Raw genomic sequence first — 17,140 nt, forward strand, 5'->3', positions numbered from 1 at the left:
ACTGACACCACCAGTCGATCTCCCTCTCACACTCTTTTATAGTTCTCAGCCTCTCTACTTCTTCCTTCAGGTCAACTACGAGGCTGAGCAGGTAGTTCACCTGGTCGCAGTGAACACAATCACTGCCTCCCTCACCCAGCACTGCAAGGGCCAGGCTCTGGCACTCAGTACAGCCAGAGACCTGCACTCCAGCATCTTGGGTTGGGGGCTCAGTCTGTGTTTCCGCAGACATTTTGGCAGCAACCTTCCTATGAGGCATGTGCAGGACCTCAGTCTGGGTCTCTGCAGTCCTCTTGGTTGCTGCCTCCCGTTTCTGAGAGATTGGGACCCTTGTCTGGGCCTCCTCAGTATTTGTCTGGGCCTCCTCAGTATTCCTGGCAGCAGCCTTTCGCCGGGGAGCACCCATGTTGAAGCAGAATACTTACCACAGCTGAAACAGGAAGTCAAGAGGTGCACGAGCCCTGCCTCCTCCTAGCCGTCTCTGGCGGGCAGAGACTTCACAGAGACTAGGTTGTTCCTTTTCTTCCGTGTGGGCAGGGGCGAAGCCCCTGCCCTCCTCAAGGCTTTTTAAAGAAGAGGCGAGGGTGGAGAGCCGTTGCCTTGGCAACGCCCCCTCCACGTGTAGCCTGGGAACGCCCCCTCCACGTGGGCCGCTCTCTCTCGAGCTGCCGGGCTGCTCCTACCTCGGAAAGTCCCTGGATGAGGGAAGAGCCGAGCGAATCCCCTGGACACCCCGCGATAAACAGCCTCAGCTCTGCCAGGGGCAGCTCCGAAGCAGCGAACCACGGCGATCAAAAGGCAATAGATGTATGATAGATTATTGCCTTGACCATTGTATGAATGCTGCAATGCGCACAAAATGTTGTCACGGCACTGGCTGCTGATTGACTGTTGAGATATTTTGGGCCTATTGGTATTAATTTCAACAAACCTTTTTCTGACTTCCTTTTCAGGTCTGTATCCATGAGAGAACTTACCTACTATTTTTGACTTCACTAAAATTTATCATCCCGAAGCCTGCTGATTTTATGTTGATTTTCTCCTTTTGCCCTTTCTAAGGATCAGGAGCTTTATCATTTCATACTTAATGAGAAGAGTTTCCCTAAGGCAAACATATTTATTTATTTATTTATTTTTGTATCAGAAAATATTCTGAAATGAAATAAAACAGTGTAAATCTGGATATAATACCACTGACATTTCATGGAATAAAAAAGTATAGACAGTTCTTGAGATCATTTGCAGTAGATAATCTTGATTCTCATCAGTGATAGGAGTCCTAAATTATGGCTTTCTTTGTTTTTAAATGATTGTTTTAATGGTACTGTATCTTTTTTTTCCTCCAAAGTTATGGCAGTAACTCACTGCCAAAGAAGCAGTACTTACTATAAAAATGAGACCTCACAATGCGTAAAACATTCAACTGAAAGATAGATCTTCCAGAGGAATGCAGATATAATGTTCTTGACTATAAGGCTAGAAGGAATTCAGCTTGCTCAAAAGTAAAGAAAAAAATAAAACCCTTCATTATGGTTCCTACACACTATTTCTGAATGGCAGATGCCTGATCCCTACTTTTTCTGTATTATTCCAGTAAATATATTTCACATAGTGCTGTGATTGAAGAAAAGGTAAAATTACAAATTACAGTCAGATCATTTTATCAAAGTATGTTTGTATATATACTTATGCCTTATGTCACTTACACACAAAGCTGTCAGCCTCTTTCCCTTATCCCATTTCCACATAAACAATTAGAAACTTTAAAGAGAAATAAAGAAACAACAATGCACTCAGTTCTTAACAGTTCAACTGAGGGTGAATTAAAAGATGGACAGATGGCTCCAGCAATGTCACCTCTTAGGTAAGTATACCAACTCATCTCTTCACTGACTACAGATACACAAGAGACTAGCACCTAACATGAATTCTTCACTTCTGCTGTAAACCTGATGGGTAATACACCAGCATAAGACCAAGAGGAAGCTCTGAAGACTCTTTAAATATCAGGACTAAATTCTGCTTCTTTGCCTCCAAGTCAGTAAGAAAACTCTTTTGACTCACACATACAAAGAATTAATTCATTATAGTCTGAGACAGTTTTATATGAACTGCATATCATTGTCTGTGTGATGTTTCTTTAAATGACTAACATTAAACACCTGAAAAATTTAAAGAAGACCTAAAAATCTCTTCTTATGCTGCTCCAGATTCTCTCATCATTCCATGGATTTTGGTACAGACATTCTGAGTTCATGGCACTGTCACTATAAAAAGAATCCATTTATAGAAAATAGGAGGAGACCTAGTTTGAGAAAAATGCACTTGCAGCTAGCTCTTTCGGGTAATGAATAGTCTCAATGATTATTCCAAAGAGATTCATGAACTGATTTTAAAATGCAAGTAATAAAAGGGGTCAGTGGTTATTCCATAAGGGTTCACAAATGGATTTTAAAATCTAAAACTAGAATTAAAAAGAAATGAGATGGGAAAAAATTCTGAACAATTTAGGAAAACTTAAGGGGATGTACAGGAAACTCAAATCTGTAACTATGAAACAGAATAATTTCTGGTTGGTTGAAGCCGAAATACCTTTATTTCAACCTGTATGAACGATACACCACCTTTCTAATGTGTCTATTCCCCAGTAGAATGTGGTTCTATTAGTACATAATCATCCTTGAAGCATTTTGGGTGGTAGCAAGAAGGAAAAAGAAATTGATCTTAAAATCATCTGAAATACAGCATGATCATGACAAGAAAGTTTTGACTGCTTGATACAACCAAATCATTTGCTGGCTTTCAGCACAGGGAACAGGGATAAATAAAGATATATATTCCTGTTTCCTATGGAAAAGTTAATTAAGTCCAGCTTAATACAACAAGAAACATCAACAGTCAAAGAAAAATACGAATTATAAAAGTAAAAGGAATGTTAAAGAAAAGCACACATTTTACAAACTCACATCAACATGAAGCCAGAGGTCATGCTTTTCACAGATATCAGCAATTTTATCCAGAGGATCAAATGCTCCCAGTACTGTTGTGCCTGCAGTAGCACAGACAAGAAATGGTGCTGACCCCTGCAATAGAATTCAAAACAAAACATTGTGATTCACACCATTCATTTCCCTCAGTATATATGGAGAGTTGGAGTATAACAAGGTCATGGAAAGTAGGACAAAGATGTGACAGTCTACATTTTAGCTTCCCAGCACTGAGAGCCTCATACAGAAGGTACTGCATATAAAAATGCTGACTCTTAGGAAAAAGAAAAAAAAAAAAGAAAAGAAAAGGCATTTCCAGCTAACACCATCACAGGACATACTGCTCTGGTTCAGAAAGCTTCAGACTGTTTTGACAGATGCCAGTTTTATCAAGATGAAAGCACTCTGGATTTTTAACATCTTTTTTTATACACTGATTTTCTTTTCTTGATCTTCCATATTTTACCACCCAATTTCCTATCATTATACCAAACACAAAGCAAGCAATTAGTACAGCCAGCATGTTACCCATGCTGGAAAATGACTCACCCCTCCAGGGGCTCACTTGTGCTCCCTCTGCAATGCCTACATTCTTTGCCAAGGGAAGGGGAACCTTTAGTTAGAGAACACAATTTGCCCTAGGCAGTACTGGCATATACCACAACTTGACAGTTGCTATCTGACCCCAATGCCCTCTGTACAGCCAAATCTTATCCTCTTTCTCCTTATCATCTGGAAAACAGGAAGGGATGTTGATGGCAACTGAAGCACAGTAGAGAGACTACTGGAAATCTGACAGTTTAAAGATTAGAAGGGTGGAATAAGAAACGTTTTTGCCAGATTGTAGCCTCAGAAAAGCATCACAAGACATCAGTTTTTATTTTGGTGGCTTTGCTCAGTGATGTCCCATTCAACTAATACCAGAGGTACAACAACAACTGCAGGTGAATCCAAATACTTCATCTTTCACCTACCCTTGCAAATAAATGTTCCCGTGCCTTCTTAGGAGCAGAAATTGAAGCAATGAAAAGAATTGATGGTTTGTAGCAACCTCATGAAACTGAGGGCATAAATCCTAGCAATGACTGTCTATTCTTATGTGCCATAAGCTCACGCTGAAGCAGCTTCTCTGCTCATTCCAGTATCTAGTTCATAGCATGACAGTGCAGCTACTGAAGAAGCACAGAAGTTGTTACTAAACTGCATAATCTTGGATCCCTGAGGTTCATTTGCAATGAGTTAAATCTCACAGATGATGTAAGTCACTGTGCTGATGTAACTCAGAGTAACTTCACTGAAATCAGACCAGATGGAAATCAAATTCTAAGTGCAAGTCTTTCATATAGCTTCACTTTAACTGAAATCTGATCTTTGTTTTCCTCTTTTTTTTTTTTTTTTTTTTTTTTAAGTATTGCCACTTTTAAACATCTACAACACAGACAGGCAGCTTGATTCACATTTACATTCTGGTAGTTTTATAATTCATAGAATAATAGAATGGTTTGGGTTGGAAGGGACAAACAGCCTGCCTAGGGCCAGGTTGCCAACCATGAGATTAGACTGCCCAGGAACCCATCAAACCTGGACTTGAAAACCTCTAGGGATGGAGCATTCATAACTTCTCTGGGCAGCTGTGCCAGTGCCTTACCGGTGCCTTACTAATGCCTTACCAGTGCCAGTGTATAATTTATTCCTAACATCTAATCTAAACTTTCCCTCTTTCAGTTTAAATTCATTGCCCCTTGCCCCATCACTGCTTGTAAACTCCTTTCAAGTACTGGAAGATCGCAATGATGTCTCCCCAGAGCCTCCTCTAAGCTAAGCAATCTCAACTCCCTCAACCTTCCATCACAGGAGACGTGCTCCAGCACTCATAATACTTTAACAGTGTAAAGGACTCTTAGAATAGAACATAATTATGATGTATTTGTATTTTAAAATTTCCTTACAATTTGCTAAAGCAATGAAAATTAGCCTTGGAATAAATTAAAATTAATCCCACACACTCACAAAGAATTACCAGCCTGTAATTTACTTCCTGATCATTCATTCTTACTATAGCCTACAACATAAGTCCATCAAACTTACAAAAGAGACTAAAGCTCAAATAGGAAACAGTTTCAAGTGAGGCAGACTTATTCACTGCACTTAACAGTCTCTCTTAGTGTTCTTACCAATTTCCTGCCACAGCTACACCACAATCACACAGCACCCCAGCTGCCAGCAGGTAGCCTGGCAGAATACAGGGACAAGTTTAGGACCATTACAAACTCAAAAAATTATAGCTACCATTGCAATTTTCTATGAAGAAGAGAATCATACTTTTATTCTTCTGCCAACAAAGTTAAATAGATGTTCTTGACTAAATCCTCTAAAAACAGGACTAAGACTTTTGCTATTCACAGTCAGTGAACATTCTGTGCTCTCGTCACTAGTGAATACATCCTCTGTTGTTTAAGAGTCATTAGAATATTCACTGTAATTCACTGAAGTGTCCTTCTCTAAAAAGTTGTAAAGTAGTACTTTATCAAGGATAGATAGTTTTGGAAGCTCAGGTGAAATCAAGAATTTTCAAAATGCCTATAATTTCCATCAAAAGGCAAGCAAAATAGTAAATGCTTCTCAAAGGCAGCACACCTATAAGCAGAGCATTTTAATATAAAACATTGTTTTCAAATTGCACAGCACTGAATTGAGGCTGACTTCTTTGTTAAACAACATAAATGCCAAATGATCTTTTTAAATAACCACCAAATCACACACACACATACAATGTGTTTTTTTCCAAAGCACAGAGCTCATTCTCCTGTCTGCCTGTCTTCTCCTGCTCCACACTTCAGTTCTTCCCCCCCCACCCCTGCCCCAGATTGCTCAAATGAGCAAAGTACAGATTGTCTTCCATGGATAATGAAAGGAAGAGTTTCCTAGCTAACTAAGGGCACCATGTATCACTAGTTACTCTGTCTAGTGTCAAACCAAAAGGGGAGATGGTTTTTGGTAGATGATGTATCTAAGGAAGGTTTTAATTAATGCAGTTGTGGCCACACTAGTGCATGACAGGACAGCCATTTCTATCAGCCACAGAAACTTCCAAAGTAGGATCTCATGATAGGCAATATCCACACCAGGGACAATACACTAGCTTATTAGTATTCCCAGGTCATGGACTAAGTGCTGAGGTCCAAATCCTACTGCTCTAAAGCAGGAAATGAGGTGGCATAAGCAACCCAAAAGAAAGCCCTCTGTACCTTAGAAGCCATACTTGGTCCTCCAAACTCTCTAGAATAAATTACACTGACTACAGTATGCGCTATCTTACAGATTGTGGAGATGTATATTAATGTTGTCCAAATAAAACAACAATACATTTCAAAATGCTGTCCTTTCACTTTCTGCTTGGCAAAGTCCCTGTAGAAACAGAGGCACAATGGAATCTTTGCACTCTTTTAACAGGACTACAAGGGACAAAAAGAATTTGCAGCATGTATGATAGTTTCAGAGACCAAGCCATATCTTACAACTCTCATTCACTGCATAGGCTATCACAGTAGCTGCTATAATAAGGAAAAACTTCCAGTTTTCATTTACCTCTTAAGATACTGCATCTATTTCATTTAATAAAGATTAAGAAATCCTACACTTAGAAGAAAATTGCTAAATACTTCAGAGTAGTGTTGTACTGAGGGTTTTCATTAATTGTGAAAGCCCTGTAGAATTTTCCTCCCCAGAACAGTATAAAAGCCTTGGCTTGGATTGCACCTGTAAGAAAAACACTGGTACATTAACTGGTCTACTTTTAAGATTTCACTCACTCATAGTTTTCCTTTCTTTCACTCAGACACAAGCACACAGTCTGCATACACTCCTCCTCTATCTTTCATGCTTTCTCTCCCCCTCTCACCTCTTTCCTGGCTCGCTGGACTTGTTTCTCCAGTTCCTCAGGTATCATCTTACCTCTAAGGGACACAGATTTAAAACTTTTTCAGTTACATTCAAATAAGTTGGTTAGTACAGCACTACTGCATTTCAAAAAGCTCAGAGACCACAGCAATGGCTTTTGCTTGCTTACCTTTCATCTGTTTTGACGAAGTAAACATTCTCTGTACCAATACCCAGGAAAGAGGCTGCCTTCTTCATGGAGTAATGACACTGTAAATGAAAGAAGCATAAAAAAAGAGAGAGAGAGAAAGAGAGAGAGCACACACAATTAAAAAGAAAAATTCCTTTGCATAGGAAACAGTGTCACTGAAATCAATTCAATACCAGCTAACAGTCATAATAATAGCATATCCTAACACATAAAGCAAATTGACAAAGTTACTCAGTAGAAAGACATATTGTACTTAACAATTTATGACACGATGAAGAGCAGGGAAAACAAACAAAATAGATGTGCACCATGTTTAAAATACTGGCTTAAAAACAAAAAGGTCTATTTCATATGAATAGTTTAAACTGATTCTGTATTAGAATAAAAATAAGAAAATTTAAAGTATCATTAGGAAAGAATGATTAATTGTTTCAAAATGTTTAAACAGAACTGAAACGAAAGTATTAATAAGAGTAAAAGGCAAATTCACAGGAAAGGTCTAAAGGCTATTGAACTCAGCAGCTTGGAGGCAGATGATAGGTCTGAATATCCAGAAGCACCACCCCTTGGAAACTGGACTCTTAATCAAAACGTATATAAAAATATCTCTCTCTACCACTTCATAATTCCAATTTTTCAATATGCTTTCTCTAAACAGCAGCTGTTGAACACTGTCAAAGACAGGATACCTGTGTTAAACCAACTTTTGGTTTGTCTCAGCAAGTCTGTTCATAAGATCACGGAGCTTAAGTCCCAAGACTTACCAAAGCTTTTAGAGTTCATATAATCAGGACTTTCAAGGCCTTCAAATCCTTGAAAATCTTGGTGGTTAGACCAAGGTTGTCTACATGAATTTGATTTTTGGAAGCCATTATTAAAGCAAGATGACCTTAGGTGGCACTTAATACATCATCAGGCATCTTTAAATCAGTATGGATTATTGAAAGAGTTCCAGTTTGGACCAGGCTATATTTTAGTAATTTATCAAAGAATTTTTGCTACATCTTGTCAAAAAGATGTCTGTGAACAAATGCAAATAAACACCAGTACACATAGTATGCTTCTCACTTTGAACCGAATAGCGGGTATTTGTAGCCTGTAAAGTGACTGTAAAAAATGTCCCTTCACCTGCTTGAAGGATGTCAGAAATGGGCTTTTGTCAATGAATGATAAAATTACTCAGATGAGAAGGACATTTGAGCTCACAGTCCACTCTGAAGACTGTTCACTATTTTTTCTGTTAAATTTGAGCTTCCTGTATTTCCAACATTCAACTTTATAAATCAGAACCAGCTCTATATGGATATCATTCTTCAGTATAACAGCTTTCTGTATCGTTCCAAAATAAGAGCACATTCGTATCACACAGCTTAACCCATTTTCAAGAGCAGCCCGGGAATTCAAGACACAGCAACCTTCTTAATCTGAACTCATTCCAAGATGTCAAACTCTCAGCAACCTGCAGCATGACAAATACCTACCCACTCAAATCAATGAAGCAAGTTTTGAGAGCATTCAGCATCTCATAGGACTACACAGTTCTCGGAATCAAGACTATCCAACTCTGGGATTATTACTTCTAAAAAAATAAAATTGGATTTCTTTACACATTATTACTGAAGAGTTAAAACAACCCTTATTCCAGCAACCGTGACGATGCCTAGAATTATTTCTTTTCAGATAGGAGGTGAAACCAGGTGGATAATTAATTCCATTTTCTTCCAGAGAGTTCACACAAATGGAGTTACTGCAGAACATAATTATGAAAAATGTACAACATTTTAATGTGTGGGTATGAATATATTAAGGATATTAAAGCCTGTCACGCTTGTTTTGATGAGATGGATCATCTCAAAGGGCTCTTTTTCATTTTGACAAAAAAGCTTTTCCCCTCACCGTTGCACACTTTTTAAAGGCATACAAAAATACTACCTGATACTATCAGTTAGTCCTAGGAATGCTTACTCTGTAACATGACACATTCACAAAGCCTTTAGGACACACTGATTCCGACTGCTACAAAAATAACAAGGTACATAGGCAGACAATTAGTCTTACATGGCATCAATAATGGTAATCATGATTGTAGAGTGGCTATGTGTTGATCAGTGGAATTTTGGAGGTGCTTTAAACTATTTAGCAAATTGTTGAAAATAAAGGTAGTCTCTATCACTGACTTCTGTCCATTAGGGTCAAATGAAAGGTATGAACCTGTTGTAGGCATTAGCAAGGATTCGGGATCCTTGCTAATGCCTACAGCAGAACCACTAGGGATAACAATATAGTCTCAAATTTGGAAAGCTGTAGAATGGCAAAATCACTATATTAGTAAAGATGCATTCACTAAATAACTTATATTATTATTAAAAATGGTATCCAAGAATGAGAGAAAGATAAGAGATTTGAGCACTTGAGAGATTATACTAAAGAGCAGAAGAAGAGGGAAGAATAGAACACTAAAACTAACAGGCTGCCAGGTGTATTATTTCTCACCTTTACAAGAACTTCTGTTCCTCCTTCTGTCCTACTGAAGACCCGATAAAATCTAGTAAGTCTACAGTAGGACAGAAAAGGGACTGTATAGTGCAACACTGACTTGAAATATGCTTTCTTTTTTTCATCAAAGTAGTCTTTCAGTTATATTGATAGAAAACATACAAAAACTTCATATTTTTACTATCACTACCATAAACCTAAATCACGCCACATCCTTTTAAGAAGAAAACAGAGAACATTCAGCAGCTCCAGTCACAACAGTATGAAATAGTTCGTTTGTTCATAGAGTCCTTTCAATAAGAAGAAAGTAATGCTCAAATAAAATATAGCATTTGTATCTATACTACATATACAATATAAAGTAATATTTTTTAATACTAGAAGTAGAGATTACTTTTGCCATGTCTTTTGCAGGTTCAATTGGACATATTAATTCTGTAACCACTAGGAGTGAGAAATGAATGCCATTAAGCACAAAATCAAACCAAAACCAAAAGATGTGTTGTTGTACTGTTTTAAGTATAGTGAGATAGTTTTCTTTTTCTAATAAGATTTGCAAAGATAAGTTACTTTCCCCGTGTGCTCATTAAAACAGAAGATAAATTTGTTCTCTTCATTTCTAAGAGTTTCCTAGAAACATGACTGTATGAAGCAATTACATTATTATGAGATTGGTTTATTACTCATTTTTGTCTATTGTAATTTCAACAGGGGGCAACACTGAGTTAAAGTTGTGCTTTTCCGCTTTCTTACTTTCATGATCAAGTTGCTTTGGGGAGGAATTTAGTTTCACTGCATCTAAAAACTGATCACATCAGCATGTACTTTTCAACCGTTTACACATACGCTCTTCTACCCTCAGTTACCTCAAATTTAGCAAATTCCTACCTTTCAGATCAATGCAATACATTCTTGGTAAAGAATAAAGCTCAAATAGAGAAAAATGATAAGCAGGTGGACCATCGTCTACAACTATAAAGCTGCATTCAGATTCTACAGATATACTAATCGTGCCTCAGGAAAGTAAGATTTAATAACTTCACTACTGCTGAAATGGTCTCAAAAGGAATCACTCTGTAATTGTCCAGCAAGAGAGCTATAGAAAAGTACCATGTTCATGGAACATCACCATTATTTAAAGTACTTTAATATTTTACTTGCAGGAACAAGGAGCACTTTTGTTGCTGAAGGCCAAACAGAGCATGTGAGGACCGTGAGTAGGCCACACATTAAACGTATAACTTCATATTATCCACAAATGTACAAAGAATACATAGTCCCCAGGTCACATAAAATTAAGTCACTGACAACTCCATGCATTCCCCTGCTCCTTCAGCCTGCCAAGTGCCAGACAGAAACTGTAGGACTTGGCAACTCAAAGCAAAAATCATTTTATTTCAATAGCGTTGAAGCCAAGTCCTAAAACTCAAGTGCCTTGAGCTGATGATGCGCTTTGATTCCTTATCAATAATCTCAGTTCATTAAAACCTCATGCCTTCTCCATGCCAACACTATTTGCCTTACTCATTTTAAAGCTAAACACAGGTTGCAACTTCTACATTATCGTTTTTTTCAATCATTTGCTTACACAACACAAAAGAGGTCTATGCCTTCTGGGAAGGCCTTTAAGAGTGCGCTTTTATTTAAATCTTGCACTGAAATAATACGTTACTTCATGATGAAAATTTGATGTGCTTCATTTCCAAAGCATTAAAATGAAATGTTTCAACATCATTTTTTCCTCTTCCGCTATTTTAAAGATAAAATGTGATGAATTAAGCATGAATTGGCATTTTGTTTTCATACCTACATCTTCTGGAAGGAAAAAAATAAATATGTTTGGCTTGAAAAAAAAATACTAATTTATTTAAGACATTTGGATTAATTAAATGTCTTGGACAACTCATGCAATGTCCATGTCTCTCAGATCTCTTCAAAATAAGTCTCTTTTGTCTATTTATCCAGCGAAATGTTAGAAGCATAAGCTTGTAAGCTAAAATTATGTCAGGAACTACATACATCCTAATACAAGATCCTCACCACCACAGGATATTTTATACAGTAGAGTCTGGAATAACAATTCCGCACTAATTCAATTATAAAATCAAAACTGAAGAAGTGAGAAGAAAGAGCCTCTATGAAAAAAGAAATTAGCTTCAGAATAAATGTATAGCATATCTCCATTTTCCACAGGCAGTTTGAACAGATTTTACTCAAAAACTTTAGAAATAACCACATTTTTTTCAATTATTTAAAGAAGAACTATCTAAAGATCCAGCAGGATTTGCCCAAATATTTTATAGTAGGTTTTGTTCTCTACCACAGTGAATCTGTATTCAGATTTAGGTAATAGTGGGAGCAGCAGAGAGACATTTCACAGACCAGAGACATTCAGCTCAGTATAAACTTTGACATCATACAAGAAAAACATTTGAAAGCTACACGTGAATCCTGCTAGACTTTAAAATGCAGATCTCCACAACATCCCCCATGTATTTGCCTTTAGGTTTACACTGTGCACAATCTTTTCTTCTTTCAGCTCAAGAACAAGAACATTCACAGTTATTCAGACAAGAGAGCTTCTGTAGGAAGATTTATCATCAGACTTGTCCAGATAACTCTGGTATTTCACATCATTCACTGATGGCAAATTCATTGTACCAGGACCCCAGTCAGACATGCAAATGTTATAATTCTGCAGCCACTGAAAAATAAAGTTCATTGCTAGACGATTTAAGAAGCTTTTTGTTGTTTTTACCTCTTCTGAAGTGAACAGGACTAGTCTTGGCAAACCTGAGAGCCCTTTTTCTTTTATCTCTGGACAAAATTTGTATCTTGCTAAGTTCATAGCGTACATATTAGAAACAGAGCCACCTGAAATAAAAGACATACAAGTATCATATTAACTGCAGTCCTAGTACCTTTTCTATCTCTGAGTGATTAATCTATTACAAAACAAACAAATAAACAAACAAACAAAACCTACAGGGTTAGCCTATAGATGCACTTACTGTTACTTAATTCTTCCCCTAAAAACCTGCAGATATAAAATGAACTGTATCATGAATGGAAACAGAGCTGGTTTGAATGCTCTTTGGAGATATTTCTCAAGGAAGTAAGAATTATGCTTAAACAGTCCTCCTTGATGGAGAACACACTGCAACAGCACCTTCTAATATACACCAAAGCAGCACCATCTCAACTGTGGCTCTATCTTACGAAGCCTAGGAGATGTCTTGGGCAGTCAGAGCATTACAAGGAGAAAATAAAAATAAAAAACCATGGTGAGTGCAATCTGCAAGATGTAGTCTCAATTTACTTACTTAAAAATAATAAAGAATAGATGGAATGTCTTATCTAAAACTAGTGTTAAAAGGCATAATTAATTGATCTACTGACAGCACTTCAGAAAAGTAGAATTAAGAAATGCTACAGTAAAGGCAAGGATTCCACAAGTATCCATCAAATCTGAAATGAAGAAAACAATATTACTAATATATTTTTCACAAGTTTTCCAGAAAGTTTTAGCTTCTATGTTTATTTTTTTCTACAATTCATATGTAGGGTAGAATTCCTAGCCTTGTCATGATTTTGAAAGAATGCTAAATCCATTTCCTCTTTTAACACCTTTTCCCACCCCTAATCTACAAAAGCTTCACATCCAATATAATAACTTGGAATTTGAATGATCTGTGGAATAATACTATGCTTTATTATTTCTATACATGGGGCTGAAATGCTGCTTTAAAGAATATATGAAAAATGTGACCTAACAAGAAGCTGAAGAAATCTTTGTTTGATTGGCCAATTCATAACATTTCAAAAAAGTGTCAAAGTTCAGAGGAATTAAGCTCATGACAAACCCATTATAACAGACTCTGGCTCCCACGCATGATAGGCAGAATATATACATCAGTGCCTGTAGAAGCAACTGGTTGGTGTCTAGCAACTACTTCAGCTCTCTATCTGTCATCAAATGACTCAGTGCAATAAAGCTGTTGGCATTGTTGTTAGTAAGGTCAGGAAGCACTTCCATTACAAACAATTCATTTTCCTACAATTATATTTCATGTAGAACTTCTTTCATCCAGCTGCTGATCACATTCATAGAATTATTAGTAGAATACAAAAAAGAAGCCTGGACACAACAGTTTTCCTCTGTGCATCACTGCATCTTGCATCTTACACAAATCAAATGTTTGCAGAATTACTGAATCAGATGGTTTATCATGACTTCTTTTGAAAATCTGAACTGCTAATACCTGGATTAAATATGCCATCACCTTCTTCCCAGCCTATGAACTCAATCATTTTCTTGATGACTGCTTCTTCCACTAACAGAAATACAGGGGATACTTCATATGTATATCTGAACAAAAATAAAAGGAACATGTTTGGTATCAAGATTATAGAACTCATGCCACAGCATCTTGCTAAAATTAGACAGAGTTTTTTTGTACCTTTCTCTAACTTATCAGAAGCTGATTGCCATCAAAAGTGAAACTCTAAACTGAAAAGTTTATAGATGTGACCCAGCAGACCAATTGCTTAGTTCCTGACAGCATTACAATGACAATTCCACTCTCAAAGTAATATCACAGAGTTTGATTTTAATGAAGGTCACAATGCTTAAACTTCAGCAATAATAATCTATTGCAAGCAGCAATCACATTTTTGTTTAGTCTTTACATCTGCAAGTAAATAGTAGACAGGTAATCATTTGTATTCAGCTCTGTGTGGAGCTTATCAAGGTAAGTAAACAATTAAGTTGGATTCATTCATTTTGATTTTTTTTTTCTCAAAAGGAAAAAAAAAAAAAAAGAGTTTTTTCTTTAAAAGTGTTTAAAGTAAAAAAGATCATTTCTCTTAAGCCCCAACTCACAAACTAGGAAAATCATCAGCTTAGCCAAGATTCTGGTGAGCTATTCAGACAAACTAGATCATATTCTTTCCCAAATTCCTGCATCCTCTGTAACACTGAAAACAGGAAAACAGAATCACAAGGGGGAGGAGAGGGGACAGCGGTCAGGAAGATGTTACTTCAAAAAGCATGCAAGGTTCATCATTATGAGTACAAGGAACTGCACTTACACACTTGGGTTCAATGCTTCAGTAATGAAACGAGCCACTAATGAGTAATAATCTATTCCAGCGTACAGCTGATTGAAAAATCTTGGATGATCTGAAAATATAGATGAAAAGCAAGCAGTGACAGAATGCATATGAGAAGAGAATGCATCACAGGCTCCCTTAGCTGAATGCTGATCACTGCTAACCATGATTCACTCCACCACCCTCTCAGTAATTTACAGATTTACTGTCCTTTTTAAATTAGACAATCCTTTGAAAGTAAAAGTTACAGGCATTTTTAGGTCCCAAAATAAGGCTGATGTAAGTTGTGCATAGAACAAATATGGGTTATTCACAAGCTTTAAAGATCAAAAAGAAGTGACTGACAACTGAGTATGTACAGTGGCCTTTAACAGTGGTATTCAGAGATGCAATGGACAGTCAGCCAAGTTTTGCTAACCAGTAAAACATGTAAAACCAGGTAAGCTGTATGGCTCCATGCCTATTACATCCCAGGCTTCAACACATGTTTATACTTAGATTAAGAACTATTTACACAGCAAATTTTTCTTACTTAAAATTCTTTCTAAGCAAAACAAATGAAAATTTGAAGGCAATTTGCAGAAGAAAGATAACAGAATGCCTTCCACTAGCTCAGCAATTTTATCTGTGTATTATCAATACACTGCCCTTTAGATCGGTATTACTGCCTTTCCATGGTTTTCAAAGACAGGTTCATCCTCAAAATCATTTTGCGGCTTTTCTTACTGTAGAAATAGAGACAGTAGGAAGAAATGTGCCCTACAAATGCACAGGAATTATATCACATAACCTTCTCACTTTCCAAAATACAGCCCAAGCTATGCCACATCTGAAATCATGAGCTTCTGAAAACAACACTTTCTTATTCATCCCTTTTTGTTAAGATTAAATTATACTTCATAAGCTGCAGAAAGGTTACCCACAGAAAACCATTCCTGCAGAGATGTCTTGTACCATCTCTGAAACACTGCAGGCTCTCTTCTCACTGCATCTGGAATGGGAATTACTGCCTGTTGGCAAATTAACACCCTACAAGACTATTGCTCAATAGAAAACAATAGTAAATGCAGGATAATCATCACTAAGAATGCATTCTTACTTGTCCAAGGGCAGTGATGGTGATTCCACTCCTCACCACACAGTACAAAATTACATACAAAGATCTTTCTAGTTTGATTGTCTGTTATCTCAAGACAACTTACACAAAACCTCAAGAGGATAGAATCTGCTGTTAACATCAATGGCATAATAAGAATTAGGTTTTGATTAGTTTTCTTTGATTATACCTTCTGGGCAATCAAAGACACCTACAGTGACCAGCATGTAGTCAAACAACTGAAACACAATCAAATATTTGCATATTTGTGTAGGCAAGTAGAAAGCAAGCATTCAAACCCCCTAGTTTCCTGGAAGATAACAGAGCTTTATAAACATTATCTTGTTTTCCAAGGTTAGTATACAACAAAACAACTTCATTAGCAATTGCATTCCTACTGGTTTTGACGCTGTACTGTATCACATCCTGGCAGAGTTGCAAGAGTTTCTGATGAGATTCTCCAGTGTCTCTCATTTCGAGATCAAGAATCTTCTTCAGTGTTTCAGGGGCCCGCCATTCACAAACCTAATGACAGGTAGATAGGACACACCACCAATGAACAGGTTAGTCAAAAGGAAGACTGTTAGAAAAGTGCCAGGTAAGTACTACATTCAGGACTGCTCTCCAGAACTGCCCATGGAGTGCAGCAGGCCATCAAGGCAATATGCCTGGTAAGATCACGTGGTCTTGGTTTTATTGCCCCTCAGACATTACTTGACCATAAAAATTAGAATACGGAAGGCATAAAGATGTAAAAGATTGGAAGGAGAAGGTGTGCCTGTTGGAATGCAGGGATGTAAAGAGTCAGCCTCAGATCACACAATTATCTTGCTCATGTGTCATATATCCTAGTTAGGAGAAAGAGGCCTACTGATCAAATTTTGCCCTTAGCAAGGCTTTGTAGTCCCAAAACTTTCAGACACTGTTCTGCCCAGGGATGGGAGCAATCTGTGCATGCCCAAAGGCAATCATGTTTTATATTCCAGTTCTTTCCCAATACATCCTCTTCAGCATGGTTTTTGTGAAACTCAAGGCAACCTCATTATATTCCCTTCCACAGTAGGTCCACATCCTCTGTCCCTCCCTCTCTAACACCAGTGCCTCTGAGGAGTAAACAATTCTCTACAATGAAAACAGGAGATGCACTACACCCATTTGCCAGCTCAGAGAAAGTCACCACTGAGACAATGCATAAATAAATAAATAAAATGTTATTTTCAGGCAAACAGGTACGCTAACCACGTTACTGGAAGGTTTTTAAAATTTGAATTGGCACAGACTAGAAGCAATTTTGATACAACTTGAAGTGCAATACAATACAGCTGAAAAAAAAATTATTCATTGTTCATTATCTCTGCT

The 17,140-nt window shown here is 37.3% G+C and overlaps 1 protein-coding gene across 2 annotated transcripts in view; it reads right to left on the reverse strand.

The window, feature by feature from the left end:
• Positions 1-17,140, reverse strand: part of GADL1 (glutamate decarboxylase like 1) — an 84,840-nt gene that overhangs the window by 54,693 nt on the left and 13,007 nt on the right. For both annotated transcript variants that reach the window (XM_072328533.1, XM_072328534.1), the window contains exons 3-9: positions 16,180-16,306; positions 14,665-14,755; positions 13,836-13,942; positions 12,332-12,447; positions 7,057-7,136; positions 6,889-6,943; positions 2,967-3,083 (exon numbers count right to left, since the gene is read on the reverse strand). In XM_072328533.1, coding sequence (XP_072184634.1) covers positions 2,967-3,083; positions 6,889-6,943; positions 7,057-7,136; positions 12,332-12,447; positions 13,836-13,942; positions 14,665-14,755; positions 16,180-16,306 — 693 coding nt within the window. The remainder of the gene's footprint in view (positions 1-2,966; positions 3,084-6,888; positions 6,944-7,056; positions 7,137-12,331; positions 12,448-13,835; positions 13,943-14,664; positions 14,756-16,179; positions 16,307-17,140) is intronic.

This window comes from Excalfactoria chinensis, chromosome 2 (genome assembly GCF_039878825.1).
Source record: "Excalfactoria chinensis isolate bCotChi1 chromosome 2, bCotChi1.hap2, whole genome shotgun sequence".
Classification (NCBI taxonomy): domain Eukaryota; kingdom Metazoa; phylum Chordata; class Aves; order Galliformes; family Phasianidae; genus Excalfactoria; species Excalfactoria chinensis.